Source organism: Hyperolius riggenbachi, chromosome 11 (assembly GCF_040937935.1).
Source record: "Hyperolius riggenbachi isolate aHypRig1 chromosome 11, aHypRig1.pri, whole genome shotgun sequence".
Classification (NCBI taxonomy): Eukaryota; Metazoa; Chordata; class Amphibia; order Anura; family Hyperoliidae; genus Hyperolius; species Hyperolius riggenbachi.
This window is the reverse complement of record NC_090656.1, coordinates 145607785-145625519: the sequence shown is the minus strand read 5'-3', so window position 1 is coordinate 145625519 and position 17735 is coordinate 145607785. Positions and strand designations below refer to the sequence as shown.

Genomic DNA, 17735 nt, shown 5'->3' with positions numbered 1-17735 from the left:
CTTATATAAGGCAGCAGCATCGGCCATTCTCTCACTTTGTGTGCTGCTGTATTAGTGAGAGAAGGGAGAGACATTGGAGAGATAGGGAAAGCGATAGAAGTCTGTTCGCTTGCTCCTTGCTGATATTTGTTGATGAAAAGCACCCCAAAACAGCTCTTTTGAGAGCTAATGTTCTTGTGATGTGTTTTTTTATGTGTGTGGCCCACTGACACTGCATATACAGCCCTGTCTGTCGCAGCTGGCCCTTGCTAGTTGCTATACTGTGCCAGGCCCAGCACATTCAGTGCCCTAATGTGACTGCTGCACATTGTATTATAATACCAGTCACTGCATATCTTTCACTGCATCTGTGTGACAGCACGCTGTTTTATATACCAGTCAGTGCATCCATTTTCACTGCACCTGTGTGACTTCACATTGTTATACCAGCAGTCACTGCAACTTTTTCACTGCACCTGTGTGACTGCACATTGTTATACCAGCAGTCACTGCAACCTTTTCACTGCACCTATGTGACTGCACATTATTATACCAGCAGTCACTGCATACCTTTTTACTGCACCTTTGTGACTGCTGCACATTTTATTATAATACCAGTCACTTCATAGCTTTCACTGCATCTGCGTGACTGCACACTGTTTTATATACCGGTCACTGCATACCTTTCACTGCATATGTGTGACCGCATGCTGCTTTATATACCAGCAGTCACTGCATCCATTTTCACTGCACCTGTGTGACTGCTGCACATTGTATTATAATACAAGTCACAGCATACCTTTCACTGCACCTGTGTGACTGCACATTGTTATACCAGCAGTCACAGCAGCATTTTCACTGCATCTGTGAAATAAAGTTTTGAATGCAGGATTAGCATCTTTATCACTTAATACACTCAGACCAGTTGCTGTTGAAATTTGATTTTTATAGTGACAATACCGCTTTAAAGCACGTTATGCCTCCAATTTAGCAATGCAATGTGATTTCTGCCCTTAAAACCCTGCTGTGCGTTAAATCCATAATTTTCTCCGGGACTTTTGGCATGTATCCCACTCTGCCATGCCCCCCTCCAGGTGTTAGACCCCTTGAAACATATTTTCCATCACTTTTGTGGCCAGAATTAGTGTTTGTAGTTTTGAAAGTTCGCCTGACCATTGAAGTCTATTGTGGTTCGCGAAGTTCGCCGGTTCTTGAACTTTTGCAGAATTTCGCGTTCGAGGTTCGCGAACTTAAAATCGGAGGTTCGAGCCATCGCTACTAATTTTTGTGTTTTATATTTTACTGTATCTGACACTTAAAGTGACTCCGAGCTCAGAGTAAAAATAAAATTTGAACTTACCCGGGGCTTTCTCCATCCCAGCCCTGGTCGGGATGTCCCACGCCGGCCTCCTGGCTCTTCTCCCAGCGGCTGTCCGCATAGCGCGGACAGGCCGGTCCCCCGGGCGACACTGGCGAGTGTCGGGCCTTCTCCTTCCGTATACGTCACGAATGACGTCACACGCCGGCCGCTGCGCGTCATGACGGCGGCCGGCATGACAGCACGGCGCATGCGCGGTTTAATCGCACATGCGCCGTGCTGTCACGCCGGCCGGCGTGTGACGTCATTCGTGACGTATACGGAAGGAGAAGGCCCGACACTCGCCAGTGTCGCCCGGGGGACCGGCCTTGTCCGCGCTATGCGGACAGCCGCTGGGAGAAGAGCCAGGAGGCCGGTGTGGGACGTCCCGACCAGGGCTGGGATGGAGAAAGCCCCGGGTAAGTTCAAATTTTATTTTTACTCTGAGCTCGGAGTCCCTTTAATTTCAACTCATAGCCAGTAATCAATTTCAGTTATTTGCATTCACTGCCACTGGTCAGTCAATAAGTCTTTTTTTTAATATAATCAATTTTTATTTCAATGTAGGCATAAGGTTATTACATATACAGTTTTGCATGCAGTGCTCAGAAAAGATACAAGAGATACAGATAATGGTTCAGTCTTATGCTTCTTCTCCAAGCGTCTCATATTGTCCATAAGTATCACCATAACTGAATATACTGGTATATTCAGCCCCATATTTATCCTCTGGCCCTCTTTTAGCAAACGATCAGTCCATTTAGAGTATGGCCATCTTATAACCTGTATGTCAACTCTTAATAAGTAAATAAACAAAATGAAATATCTGTTATCTTAACAGAGCATGTAGAAATGCGTAACAGTAACATAACACGTGTGACAGATCTTTCAAGTTTTTCTCCTAAATTAGGCATATATTTTCCTTTTTCATGGCTGTTGTTATTTAGTCAACTTCCCCGGGGGACATGATTTTCTGGTAAGAGGTGGAGTCTTTGAAGAGTATCCAGTTAAGCCATATTAATTTGTACTTTTCAAATTTATCTTTCCCTGATAGGGTTGTCTCTTCTGCTTCTTGAAGGAAATTAACCCTCCGAAACCAATCCTTTAGGGATGGTGGGCCAGGGAGTTTCCATTTGGTGTATATTAGACTGTTGGCTGCATTGAGTAGGAATGGAATAGCCGTGTTTTTGTATTTTTAAAGGTTAATGGCGTCATGTGAAAGAGAATTTGCCATGGGTCACGTTCTAGTTCCATCCCTGTAATTTCTTTTATCAAATTTATCACCTTCAGCCAGTATGAGGATATTTCCGGGCATTCCCAGAATATATGAAGCATAGAACCCCTGGCCCCGCATCCCCTCCAGCAGGCCCCGTCCACTCCATATACCCTAGCAAGGAATTCCGGGGTCCTATACCACCTAGTTAATAATTTCGAACCCCCCTCCTGTATGTGAGTACTTATCAAAGAGTTATGAGTCATGGACAATATTTTGGCTTGTTGCAATGCAGAGATTGTTTGTCCTATGTCTCTTTCCCATTCTCACAGAAAGTATGGTTTCCCTTTGCTTCTGCCTTCTAGTATAGACTTGTATAAGAAGGAAATTGCCCTTGGTATTTTCCCTTCACTAATAAAATATTTTTCCCACTCAGTCAGGTCAATGATTGCCCTTAGAGCCCCCATGGTGTTTGCCCAGTGGGTAATTTGTCCAAGCTTCCAATAGTCTAGAGGGAATGGGCCATAGTCTTGTCTAAGTTCTGCGATTGTCTTTATTTTATTGCCACTTAGAAAATGTCCCAGTGTTAAACTTCTCATGTCCTTCTTCGATTTCCCAAAGAATCCTCTATCCAATCCTGGGGGGAAATGTGGAAAACCCTCTAGAGGTATCAGGGGGGGATGGTTCTTGGGCCCAACTCAGTTTATCTTTAATTCTGTCCCATTGGCTAAGCGTATGTTTAACTCATAATGGAGTTGAGGCCGCTAATCCCCTAATATCTGGCCCCAGGCAGATGGCACCCGCTAAGTTTCTACCCGATAATAATTTTTCGAGCTTTACCCAGCCTTTGTATTTGTCATTATGATGCCAATCTAATATTCTGTTCAAGGCCACAGCCTGGTGATATAGCTTCAGGTCTGGGACTCCCAGTTCCCCTCTATCTTAAGCTCTCGTCATCATTTTGTATGAAAGGAGTGGTCTTTTGCCTTTCCATATAAATTTGCCTAAGAGGGATCTTATTTTCCCGAAGAAAGTTTTGGGCAAGGGGATAGGGATCATTGCCATAGTAAAAAGTAGTCTGGGTAGGTTGTTTATTTTAATGATACTGACTCTACCGAACCAGGTAAAGCTTCTTTTATTCCATAATTCTAGGTCTTTTCCGACAGTATCCAGCAGAGGGGTAAAATTTAGAGTGAATAGTTTGTCAATACTAGAAGGCAGTGAAATTCCCAAATATTTTAAAGAGCTTTCTTTTGCAGTAAAAGGAAACTGCCCTCTTAGATTTTCCATTTCCTCCTGGCTAATACCTACCCCTATATACTCAGACGTATTCATATTAATTTTAAAGTTGGAGATTGCCCCATATTCCCAGAATTCCAGTATTAGGTGAGGCAGAGAAGTGCAAGGATCTCGGATATACAGCAATATATCGTCGGCAAAGGCAGACAGTTTGTGTGTGTGGCCCCCAATGTCTACTCCTTGAATTGCCTGGTTCATTCTAATACTCCTGAGAAGAGGCTCTAAGGTAATACAAATAAAAGGGGTGAAAGAGGACAACCCTGCCTTGTGCCATTTGCCAGACTGAAGCTAGCAGACAGAGTGCAATTAGCTCTTATTCTAGCCAAAGGGTTCGACTATAAGCTAGATATCCAGGCCCTCATAATAGGACCCAGACCAATATGGAATGCATAAGTCCCCAGTTTACCCTGTCAAAGGCCTTTTCTGTGTCTGTGGAGAGAAGCATCAATGGGGTGTTTGTAATTTTTGACCAATGTATTACATTCAAGGCCTTATAGGAATTGTCCCTAGCTTCTCTTCCCACCATGAAGCCCGTCTGGTCAGGGTGAACCAGGGACGATAATCCATTTTTAATACGGTTAGCGAGGATTTTGGAGAAAAGCTTGATATCTAAATTTATGAGCGAGATAGGTCTGTAGCTTGGGCACAAGACAGGGTCTTTCCCTTCCTTCGGTAATACTTCTATGTGGGCCTCCATACTCTGGGGAGGGAAACTACCCCTTTTATGTATGCTATTTAGCATACTGCATAATTTCGGGAGTAGTTGGTCTGCATATGTGGTATAGTATTTTTTTGTAAAGCCGTCAGGTCCTGGCGATTTGCCATTTGGCATTTCTTTTAGAACCCCTCTTAATTCCTGTACTGAAATTTCCTGTTTGAGATCCTTGCACCACTCCTCAGTCCACCTGGGCATACCTACTCTTTCTAAATAGGCTTTTATTTTCTCTTTGCAGTTTTGCACCCCTTCTTGTGTTTGCCCCCTTCTGATATTGTATAGGACTTCATAGTTATAATGATCCGCTCAGCTGTCTGCACAGACAGACAGCTGTTTGACCATTCCTTAAGTCTGAGGGCTGCAGGTCTCTGGAAAAGAGACCTGTCTTTGCTTTGCAAGTTTCAGACCTGCTCTGCTGCTGAGGAATTTGCATACATTTGTTATGCAAATTGCCTAGCTGCCTCCTTTGAGGCTGGCAATATAAATACCATGTTCTCCCAGAATCCTTTGCTGGTCATCCTTCATGGTTTATTACTGATGAACTCTCCTAGAGTATCAGCCCTGTTTGTTTGCTAAAGTTTACCTTAGAGTAATTCCTTGGGACTGTACTAGGCATTCCCTCTAGTGCAATCGGATTGTATTATCTGTTTTGCCTGTACTGTCTTTCTGTTGCGATTGTCCTGTCGCCAGCGGCGGTCGACAGGAAATCATTCTGTCTGTCTGGGGGTGCTAACCAGAGCAGCGGTTGCTACTGGTAGCCCCTTCTGTTCATCTGTCTGGATTGCATTAGCCCTAATGGTAGTGGCAGTGCTTCCTTCTGTGTCTCGATTGCCTTGTCACCAGCGGCAGTCGACAGAGAATCGTTCTGTCTATCTGGGAGTGTAAGCCAGAGCTGCGGTTGCTACTGGCTGCTCCATCTGTCTGGATTGCATTAGCCCTAATGGTAGTGGCAGTGCTTCCTTCTGTGTCTTGATTGCCTTGTCGCCAGCAGCGGTCGACAGGGAATCGTTCTGTCTATCTGGGAGTGTAGGCCAGAGCTGCGATTGCTACTGGCTGCTCCATCTGTCTGGATTGCATTAGCCCTAATGGTAGTGGCAGTGCCTCCTTCTGTATCTCTGCCTTTGAGGTGTTAACCAGAGCAACGGTTGCTACTGGTAGCCCCTTCTGTTTATCTGCCTGGATCGCACTTGCCCTAGTGGTAGTGGCAGTGCCTCCTTCTGTATCTCTGCCTTAGGGCTGCTAGCCAGAGCAGCGGTTGCTACTGGCAGCCCCACCTGTCTGTCTGTCTTGTCTGATACAAACGCTTGCTGCAGGCTTGGTGAGGTAACCGTTTAGCAAGCGTTCGCGTTCTCTATTTCGTGTTTGTCTGTCATTGGTCAGTTAGGGTGGCACGCTTATCACTGGGCGCCTAGCGCGCGGTGATCGTGCAGAAACGCGTTAGCTGTTGCGAATGAGTGCAGTGTTCGTGTTTAGCTAGCGTTTGTTATTTTCCTTATCTTCTGATTGTTGTTTGCTGTGCCTTTGCTACTCTCATGCTCTGTTCTGTTCAGCCTTATGTCACTTCTGGCAATCACCTCTCTCTTGCGATTGCGTTCCCGCTTTGTTTCTGCGAATGTGTGTTCGCCGTCGCTGGGTGGCGATTAGATTGGGGAACACACATTTAGTCTGTCTCTGTGCTCTCTCTCTTGGAGGGTTATCATGCCCTACTTTGCCTTATCCGTACAATTCCCATCTGTCATCTGTGGCCGTGCAGAGGCTGTGCTCGTCTGCACTCCACAGCTCCATCTGCTGGTGGGAATTATCCTCTACTGGTGCATTGCACCTAACTTGGGTTCTCCAAATTACACGTTTGTGGAGGATTTCCGCTGTGTTAGCGCGCATCTTGTGCGCTGACCACGGAGATAGAAACCCGCAAACGTTACAATAGTATTTTTTAAAAAGGTCTGCGATTTTTTTTCCGCTCCGAATTCTAGGTGGCCTTTATGGTCCTTAAGTTTATGGATAAAATTTAGTTCCCTCCTCTTTCAAATACTGTTTGCTAATAGTTTACCGCATTTATTATTATATTCATAGACTCTAGTCCACCATAGTTTTTGTCTTGTTCGATTATCCATAATTTTATATACCGTAGTTTCTCCTTCTCCTCTTTCAGTGCCCTCTCTATTTCTTTTGTTGGGGATTTCTCGTGAGACATTTCAAGCTCATTGACCTTCTCTAAAGTTTTTAGCAGCCACCCCTGTTCCTCCCTCTTTCTCCTCGCCCCCTGAGAAATCAATTCCCCCCTTACTACAGCCTTGTGCGCTTCCCACACCATACTTTCTGAGACCTCTCCCGTAGTGTTTTCTCTAAAATAATCATGTATTACCCTTTCCACTTTCTGTCTTGTTTCTAGGTCATCTAGCAATGAATCGTTTAGTCTCCAATGTCTACCCCTTAAACTAGTGCAGGCCAGTGTCAAATCTATCCAAATCCCTGCATGGTCAGAGACCGTGAGGTTTTCAATTTTAGCTTTTTGCAAACCGTGTAAATAAAACTGGTCCACCCATAAAGAATCGATGCGTGTATACACCCCATGTACAGAGGAAAAGTATGTGTAGTCCTTATCTAATGGATGAAGGCAGGCTCGGACAGAGCCGCCGAACCACCGATGGTCCCATCGGTGGGCCCCGACTGCCCCTCCTCCTGGGGGCCCCAGAGCTAAGAGGGAGGGGGGCACTAGCGTTGTGACGTTTTTTTTTTTGTTTTTTTTTTTAATTTATTAAAAACCTCTTTCCCCCCGGGGGGGCCCCCTCCTATCCTCCCCCTCCCTCACCTCAGAGGGCCCCCCTCCTATTACGAGCGGCGGTAGAGCGGCGGTTACAGCAAAGTTCCGGCGAGGTAAAGCAGAAGATAGAGGTCCAGCTGCCTCCCGGGCTACGCTGTCTCCTCTATGCCGCTCGCACTGCTTCCTGGTTTAGTGCGCGGCAATTACAAAGGAGACAGCGACTGGGAGGCAGCTGGACCTCTATCTTCTGCTTTACCTCGCCGGAAGTTTGCTGTACCCGCCGCTCTCCCGCCGCTCGTAATAGGAGGGGGGCCCTCCGAGAGTCCGAGGTGAGGGAGGGGGAGGATAGGAGGGGGCCCCACCGGGGAAAAGAGCTGCCCTCCCCGCGGCTTGTAATAGGAGGGGGGACACCCAGGTGAGGGGGAGCAAAGGAGTCGGGGCCCCCACTGGCTACCCACCCGGCTACCTAACTGCCCACCCGGCTATCTAACTGCCTACATTCCCACCCGGCTACCTATCTACCCACCCGGCTACCGATCTGCCTACCCTCCCATCCGGCTGCCTAACTGCCCACCCGGCTACCTATCTACCCACCCAGCTACCTATCTGCCTACCCTCCCACCCAGCTACCTAACTGCCCACCCGGCTACCTAACTGCCTACCCTCCCACCTGGCTACCCTTCTGCCTACCCTCCCACCCGGCTACCTAACTGCCCACCCGGCTACCTAACTGCCTACCCACCCATCCGGCTACCTATCTACCCACCCAGCTACCTATCTGCCTACCCTCCCACCCGGCTGCCTAACTGCCCATCCGGCTACCTATCTACCCACCCGGCTACCTAACTGGCTGCCCACCCGGCTACCTATCTACCCACCCAGCTACCTATCTGCCTACCCTCCCACCCGGCTACCTAACTGCCCACCCGGCTACCTAACTGCCTACCCTCCCACCCGGCTACCCTTCTGCCTACCCTCCCACCCGGCTACCTAACTGCCCACCCGGCTACCTAACTGCCTACCCTCCCACCCGGCTACCTATCTACCCACCCAGCTACCTATCTGCCTACCCTCCCACCCGGCTACCTAATTGCCCACCCGGCTACCTAACTGCCTACCCTCCCACCCGGCTACCTATCTGCCCACCCGGCTACCTATCTGCCCACCCGGCTACCTATCTGCCCACCCGGCTACCTATCTGCCCACCTGGATACCTATCTACCCACCCAGCTACCTATCTGCCCTCCCGGCTACCTAACTGCCTACCCTCCCACCTGGCTACCTAACTGCCCACCCGGCTACCTATCTACCCACCCAGCTACCTATCTGCCTACCCTCCCACCCGGCTACCTATCTGCCCACCCGGCTACCTATCTGCCTACCCTCCCACCCGGCTACCTAACTGCCCACCCAGCTACCTATCTGCCCACCTGGCTACCTAACTGCCTACCCTCCCACCCGGCTACCTAACTGCCCACCCAGCTACCTATCTGCCTACCCTCCCACCCGGCTACATAACTGCCTACCCGGCTACCTATCTGCCTACCATGCCATGGGCGTCCCTACATAGGGCAAAATGGGGCATGCGCACTCCCCTGGCTAGCTGCTGCCCCCCCCTAGCTACCCGGACGTGGCTGGCCCGCCCGCCCTGGGGTGGCAGCGGAGAGAGAAAAGAAGTGGCAGGCACAGCGGCGCTGCCTGCCGCATCACTTAATTCTAAAGGGGGGAGCGAGAGAGGGGGAGCCCCAAGGTGAGGGAAGGGGGAGGGGGAAACGTCCTCCCTTCCCCACCGCTTCTCTTCTCTCTCCGCTGCCACTGAGGACACCTATAGATCTGGCTATTTAAACTGGGGACACCTATAGACCTGTCTATCTATACTGGGGGGCCCTGTCACTACCTAAACTAGTGGCTCCTGTCACTACATACACTGGGGGGGGGGGTCCCTGTCACTGCATACACTGGGGGGCTCCTGTCATACCTAAACTGGGGGTACCTGTCACTAACTGAACTGGGGGGGGGCGCCTGTCAATACCTGAACTGGGGGCACCTGTCACTACCTGAACTGGGGGGCCCTGTCACTACCTAAACTGGGGGCTCCTGTCACTACATACCCTGGGGGGCACCTGTTACTACCTTAACTGGGGGGCACCTGTCACTACAAACACTGGGTGCTCCTGTCACTACCTAAACTGGGGGGTATCTGTCATTAACTAAACTGGGGGGCTCCTGTCGCTACCTAAACTTGGGGGTCCTGTCACTACCTAAGCTGGGAGGCTCCTGGTGCTACCTAAACTAGGGTGCACCTGTCACTACCTAAACTATCCAGGCCAGCCCAGCATCACCACCAGCCAACCAGCCCAGAATCACTGTCAAAAAGGCCACAGCATCACCACCAACAGTCAGGCCAACATTTACTTCAACCAGCCAAGTACAGCCCAGCATCACCGCCAGGCCGGCCACAGCATCACCGCCAGGCCTTTCAGCCCACACATCATCCCCAATCCAGCCAAAAACAGTATTGCCTGGCACAGCAGCCAGTAGAGGAGAATTCAGAAGCCAGGTGAGAGGTGTATACCATATTAAGTGGGCATTCTGCCTATTTATGTGAAATGCTGTTTATTTATGTGCCTCATGACTGCTGAATTTGTCTTGTTGGGGGCCTCATGGTTACTGAATTTGTCTTGTTGGGGGCCTCATGGTTACTGAATGTCTTGTTGGGGGCCTCATGATTGCTGAATTTGTCTTGTTGGGGGCCTCAAGATTGCTGAATTTGTCTTGTTGGGGGCCTCATGATTGCTGAATTTGTCATGTTGGGGGCCTCATGATTGCTGAATTTGTCTTGTTAGGGGCCTCATGATTGCTGATTTTGTCTTGACGGGGGACCTCATGATTGCTGAATTTGTCTTGTTGAGGGTCACATGATTGCTAACTGCGAGACTATGGAAAAGGCTGAATCATCATCATATGAGACAATAGCTACTTTTTAGCTTTTTAAAACAGAAAATAAAACTGGGAGGTTCTAAAATAAAAAAAAAAAAGAATACATTTTTCAGGAGTAGGATGGATGAAATTGTTTATCTTCACAGTTTATTTTCAACTTGGATTTTCCATAATGTTCATGTATGAGTTAAAACGTTTTTATTTAGTTTAAATTGCTGTTGCCACTTTGCAATAGATAAGTGACTTTTGGATTGCATTTTGTGGGGGTATCTGCCGTCAACCTGATTGCATTGTGTGGGGGTATCTGCTGTCAACCTGATTGCATTTTGTGGGGGTATCTGCCACCAACCTGATTGCATTGTGTGGGGGTATCTGCCGTCAACCTGATTGCATTTTGTGGGGGTATCTGCTGCCATTTGACTACTTGATGAATTATGAGGCATGTAACTACTTGAATATTTTATCTACAATGTATCTGGTCGGACCTAATCTCTGTGAATAACGCCGCTACTTATTTTGTGTTTTGTATTTTTTTTTTAAGTCTGCCCATGACTCATCATGACCACGCCGATGTTCCAGTGCGTGGTGACACCCATTTAGTTTCGCATTTAGACATATCCCTATTGGAGACTGTCCTCAGAATTGCTCACAATCTATTCCCTACCATAAAGTCATGCAAAATTTCTAGAGTACAAGTGTATGTGAGCCCAAATTGGGGGGGGGGGGGGGGGGGGGAGGGAGGAGGGGGGGGAGGAGGAGAGGGGGGTGGGCCCCAGGCTGAAACTTCCTTGGTGGGCCCTTGGTGTCCCAGTCCGACCCTGGATGAAGGTATCTCCAGCAGTCTACGAAATGCATTTGCTTCAAAAGGAGGGAGAAGTCCCTCAAGGTTTTGTTGGAGAGATAGGAAGTACTATGAATGACCCCCTTGGGGAAGACCGTCACAGCCGTGGGGAAGTCTAGTAGGCATAATTTGTGCACATATTATCTCTGAAGCTAACACCCCCCTTTGCCTGAAGTGAAGCTAGGTGTGTATTTTAGTCCTGTAGGTATTGGAGCTCTGCACATTATGGCAGATAATTCATTCAGGTATGTATTTAACCCTCACTGAAGTCATGTTCCCCCACTTTTTGTGCCTGCAATGAGTGTTGGTGTGTATTTTAGTCCAGTAGTTATTGGAGCTCTGCACATCTTATGCTATTAAAACATTCAGGTATGAGTTTTTTTTTAAAGCGCTGCCATTCCTTTTGCTGTATGAATTGAATGTGTGTCTTGACCTTTCAGCAGCTTTTGACAAAGTAGATCATCCCCTACTCCTCCAGTCCCTCCAGTCCATTGGCATTCACGATCTTGCCCTGTCCTGGCTTTCATCCTACCTCTCCAACCGCTCCTTCACGACCGCCTTCAATGAATCCTCATCCACCCCCAACCACCTCTCGGTGGGAGTCCCCCAAGGTTCGGTCCTTGGCCCCCTACTGTTCACCCTATACACATCCTCCATTGGCAAGGTTATCTCCTCCATGGGTTTTAACTATCATCTGTATGCAGATGACACCCAGATCTACCTCCACACCCCTGACATATCCACCACTACCATGGACAAGGTCTCCTCCTGTCTATCAGCCATCTCCTCCTGGATGTCCGCTAGGTTCCTGAAACTAAACCTAGACAAAACGGAATTTATGATCCTCCCACCCCGGACATCCATAAACCTCCCAGATGTGCATGTCACTGTTAACCACACTACCATTCACCCTACCTCTCAAGCCCGCTGTCTGGGTGTCACCCTGGACTCCGCACTCTCCTTCACTCCCCACATCCAAAACCTCACAAAGTCCTGCAACTTCCACCTTCGTAACATCTGTAAGATTCACCCTTTCCTGACCTCTGCCACCACCAAACTCCTCATCCATGCCCTCATAATTTCCCGCCTTGACTACTGCAATGCCCTGCTGTCTGGTCTCCCTATGACCCGAACAGCCCCACTGCAGTCCATCATGAATGCAGCAGCCAGAATTATCCACTGCTCCCATCGCTCCATCATGGCGGATCCCCTCCTTGAATCCCTCCACTGGCTTCCTATCCAGTCCAGAATCAGATTCAAGATACTGTGTCTGACCTACAAATCTGTCCACAAAACCTGTCCAACCTACATTTCCGATCTTACTCAGAGGTACACACCTAGCCGCTCACTCCGCTCTTCCAATGAACTTCACCTAACCGCCCCCCGCATCACCCAGTCCCATGCACGCCTCCAGGACTTCTCAAGAGCTGCTCCAACACTATGGAACTCCCTACCTCCACCCATTAGGGCAGCCCCCTCCTTCAACATCTTCAAGAAAGCCCTCAAAACTCACCTTTTCACTCTGGCTTACTACCCCTCACAAGTGCTCTAATCCCACAGCTGAACTCTGGTCTCCTACCTCTTGTGTCCCTACCTCTCCCTTTAGATTGTAAGCCTTTGGGCAGGGTCCTCCTCCTTTTGTGTCCAACCTGATCATGCACCTCCATTACTGTGAACCCATGCTAGGCATCTGAGTGAACCTAACTTGCCTAATCTCCATGCTCCATCCAGTGACAGACTAAGCATTACCTTGTACTCATACTGTGCTGCAGGATCTGGTCTTTCTTGTATTCAGGTATTGTCATTTTGCTGTATGTCACCCCTAGATATTGTATGTATCCCTATTTATTGTCCAGCGCTGCGTAATATGTTGGCGCTTTATAAATACAACAAATAAATAAATAAATGTGTGTATACTAGTGGCTAGCTGCATTCACTGATCCACAATTATTCTACAAAGCTTTAGATTAGAATTAGCACACAATTTGCATCTGCTTTGCATTCAGGGTGTGTATTTAGTCCAGAGGGGCTTTGCATTGCCTTTGTAGGTTTGCAAACGGATGCATCCATGAGCGCTGTCACCAGTCTGTATGTCTGGGTGAATAATGATGGCTGCCATTGAGGAGATGATGGGGCCTGATATGGAGGAGGAGGTTGGGCTCGGGCCAGCGTCCCAAGTTTATTTTGAGGACGATGAGGGTTCTGTGTCTGGGGATGCTGTGGCGGCAGAGGTGGTGTTGGGGTTGATGGGGGGGGGGGGGGGGTGTCAGGAGAAGAGTTCTATTATGATGAAGGTGATGATGATGATGATCGGGACCAATGTATGTATGTGCCTCAGGCCCTGGAAAACATGTTGTATGTTGTGTTTAAGTACTAAAGTCTGTGTTCCCACTGCTATGGTCCACAGATACTTACAATGTTTGTGCACAAATCCCGTGCTGTGGTGCTACCAATGAGGGCCATGCCTTTCTGTGCTGCTGCTGAGTCCTTAGTCCTCCTCCTCCTGCTGTTGGTGTTGTGTTCAACTACTAAAGACTGTGTTCCTACTGCCAGGGTCCATGGATGCATACAATTTTTGGGCACAATTCTCCTGCTGTGGTGCTACCAATGAGGGACTATGCCTTTCTGTGCTGTTGCTGATGTTGGAATTTAACTTCAAAAGTCTGTGCTCCCACTGCCAGGGTCCATGGATACTTACAATTTGTGAGCACAATTCTCATGCTGTGGTGCTACCAATGAGGGGCCATGCCTTTCTGTGCTGCTGCTGAGTCCTCAGCCCTCCTCCTGCTGCTACTAATGTTGGAATGTAATACTAAAGTCTGTGTTCCCAATGCCAGGGTCCACGGATACTTACAATTTTTGGGCACAATTCCCATGCTGTGGTGCTACCAATGAGGGGCCATGCCTTTCTGTGCTGCTGCTGAGTCCTTAGTCCCCCTCCTGCTGATGATGATGTTGTGTTTAACTACTAAAGTCTGTGTTTCCAATGCCATGGTTCACGGATGCATACAATTTTTAGGCTGATTTATCGTGCTGTGGTGCCACCAGTGAGGTGCCATACTCTCTTTCTGTGCTGCCACAGAGTGCTGCAGAGTCCTCCTGCTGCCGCCTCTCATGTCGTATTTAGTGACAACAGCAGTCTTTGTACCCACCACCAGGGTCATGGGATGCTACAATTTTTGGGCTGATTTATCGTGCTTTGGTGCCACCAGTGGGGTGCCATACTCTTCTTCTGTGCTGCGGCAGAGTGCTGCAGAGTCCTCCTGCTGCCGTCTATCATGTCATATTTAGTGACAACAGCAATCTTTGTACCCACCACCAGGGTCAAGGGATGCTACAATTTTTGGGCTGATTTATACTGCTGTGGTGCCACTAGTGAGGTGCCATACTCTTCTTCTGTGCTGCCGCAGAGTGCTGCTTAGTCCTCCTGCTGCTGCCACCTCTCATGTCGTATTTAACGGCAACAGCAGTCTGTGTGCCCACCACCAGGGTCTACGGATGCTTCAATTTTTGGGCTGATTTATCTGACAACTTTGCTGTCATGTCATTGCTATTGATGCAAGAAAAAAAATGTACAAAAACCTCTCTGGGTGTTTTTGTGGCATCACCCACTTATCCTCCTCCAGTGGTACCACCACCGCCAGGTGCCATTGGGACTTGCCATCACCTCTGCAATTGCTTAAAGTGTATTTTCCTGTGTAAAAACATTTATTAACAATTAATAGCCCCATTTAAAGTGATTTAACTTTAAAATCCATTTTCTCAAAAACGAAAAGTTCTTTTTGGTATTTTTTTGTTTACATTTTAGCCCCTTATCACCTTTATAATCCATGCAATTTGGGGGATTGTAGCATGTATGGGGGCTGTTCCGTGATCACGGCCGTGTTTAGCCGTGATTGCCTCATTCACTGAAAAAGTGAATTCATGAGTCCAGTTCAAATCCGGAAATCGCCGAACAGTCGAATCTGTGATTGGGGGTTATCCGAGCACCACTGGCTGTAATAGCTAATAAAAGCTTTTGTATTGATTATTGAGACGAGTATGAATAATTTTGGACTGGACACTTTTTGCTCAAATGTAAATAAAAGCTGAGAAATGTTTTTTTTTTCCCCCCACAATGATGCCTCTTGTACATCATCTTATTATCTTTTGGGAGACACCTATGTCATTTCCTGTGAAAATATTACTTGCTGGTTGAATAAAAGTAACTTTAAGTCAACATTTGCCAGGGGTATGAATAATTATGGGCAGCATTGTACTTCTAGTCTCTACAGGTAGTTTTAGAAAGAAGTGTTTGAATTTCTAGTATGCGCCATTATAATTTCTTATGTTGTTTTTTTTAGGTGTACAGCTGGACTAGATGGCTGGAATTAAGACATCAAGTGGTGAATATATAGATTCCTCCTGGGAACTGAGGGTCCACATTGAGGAGCTGGGGAATGATTCTGACCCTCTGACTCTTCGGGTGACTGGAAACACACACATTGGAGGGGTCATGCTTCAGCTGGTGGAAAAAACAGGTAATTAACCACTTGAGGACCTAGGGCTTTCTACCCCTTAAGGACCGGACACTTTTTTTCCATTCAGACCACTGCAGCTTTCACGGTTTATTGCTCGCTCATACAACCTACCACCTAAATGAATTTTGGCTCCTTTTCTTGTCACTAATAAAGCTTTCTTTTGGTGCTATTTCATTGCTCCTGCGATTTTTACTTTTTATTATATTCATCAAAAAAGACATGAATTTTGGCAAAAAAATGATTTATTTTATTTTCTGTGCTGACATTTTTCAAATAAAGTAAAATTTCTGTATACATGCAGCGCGAAAAATGTGGACAAACATGTTTTTGATAAAAAAAAAAAAACCCATTCAGTGTATATTTATTGGTTTGGGTAAAAGTTATAGCGTTTACAAACTATGGTGCAAAAAGTGAATTTTCCCATTTTCAAGCATCTCTGACTTTTCTGACCACCTGTCATGTTTCATGAGGGGCTAGAATTCCAGGATAGTATAAATACCCCCCAAATGACCCCATTTTGGAAAGAAGACATCCCAAAGTATTCACTGAGAGGCATAATGAGTTCATAGAAGATATTATTTTTTGTCACAAGTAAGCGGAAAATGACACTTTGTGAAAAAAAATAAAATAAAAAAAAAAGTTTCCATTTCTTCTAACTTGCGACAAAAAAAAATGAAATCTGCCACGAACTCACCATGCCCCTCTCTGAATACCTTGAAGGGTCTACTTTCCAAAATGGGTCATTTGTGGGGTGTGTTTACTGTCCTGACATTTTGGGGGGTGCTAAATTGTAAGCACCCCTGTAAAGCCTAAAGGTGCTCATTGAACTTTGGACCCCTTAGCGCAGTTAGGCTGCAAAAAAGTGCCACACATGTGGTATTGCTATACTCAGGAGAAGTAGTATAATGTGTTTTGGGGTGTATTTTTACACATACCCATGCTGGGTGGGAGAAATATCTCTGTAAATGACAATTTTTTAATTTTTTTTACACAAAATTGTCCATTTACAGAGATCTTTCTCCCACTCAGCATGGGTATGTGTAAAAATACACCCCAAAACACATTATACTACTTCTCCTGAGTACGGCGATACCACATGTGTGGCACTTTTTTGCACCCTAACTGCACTAAAGGGCCCAAAGTCCAATGAGTACCTTTAGGATTTCACAGGTCATTTTGAGAAATTTCGTTTCAAGACTACTCCTCACGGTTTAGGGCCCCTAAAATGCCAGGGCAGTATAGGAACCCCACAAATGACCCCATTTTAGAAAGAAGACACCCCAAGGTATTCCGTTAGGAGTATGGTTAGTTCATAGAAGATTTTATTTTTTGTCACAAGTTAGCGGAAAATGACACTTTGTGAAAAAACACAATTAAAATCAATTTCCGCTAACTTGTGACAAAAAATAAAATCTTCTATGAACTCGCTATACTACTAACGGAATACCTTGGGGTGTCTTCTTTCTAAAATGGGGTCATTTGTGGGGTTCCTATACTGCCCTGGCATTTTAGGGGCCCTAAACCGTGAGGAGTAGTCTTGAAACGAAATTTCTCAAAATGACCTGTGAAATCCTAAAGGTACTCATTGGACTTTAGACCCTTTAGCGCAGTTAGGGTGCAAAAAAGTGCCACACATGTGGTATTGCCGTACTCGGGAGAAGTAGTACAATGTGTTTTGGGGTGTATTTTTACACATACCCATGCTGGATGGGAGAAATACCTCTGTAAATTGACAATTGTGTGTAAAAAAATCAAAAGATTGTCGTTTACAGAGGTATTTCTCCCACCCAGCATGGGTATGTGTAAAAATACACCCCAAAACACATTATACTACTTCTCCCGAGTACGGCGATACCACATGTGTGGCACTTTTTTGCACCCTAACTGCACTAAGGGGCCCAAAGTCCAATGAGTACCTTTAGGATTTCACAGGTCATTTTTGTTTCAAGACTACTCCTCACGGTTTAGGGCCCCTAAAATGCCAGGGCAGTATAGGAACCCCACTAATGACCCCCATTTTAGAAAGAAGACACCCAAAGTATTCCGTTAGGAGTATGGTGAGTTCATAGAAGTTTTTATTTTTTTGTCACAAGTTAGCGGAAATTGA

The 17735-nt window shown here is 46.8% G+C and overlaps 1 protein-coding gene across 2 annotated transcripts in view; it reads left to right on the top strand.

Annotated features, from left to right (window-relative positions):
- FERMT3 (FERM domain containing kindlin 3) overlaps positions 1 to 17735 on the top strand; it is a 333595-nt gene that overhangs the window by 37607 nt on the left and 278253 nt on the right. For both annotated transcript variants that reach the window (XM_068261020.1, XM_068261019.1), the window contains exon 2: positions 15452 to 15628. In XM_068261020.1, the coding sequence (XP_068117121.1) occupies positions 15469 to 15628 (160 nt within the window). In that variant the 5' untranslated portion in view covers positions 15452 to 15468. The remainder of the gene's footprint in view (positions 1 to 15451; positions 15629 to 17735) is intronic.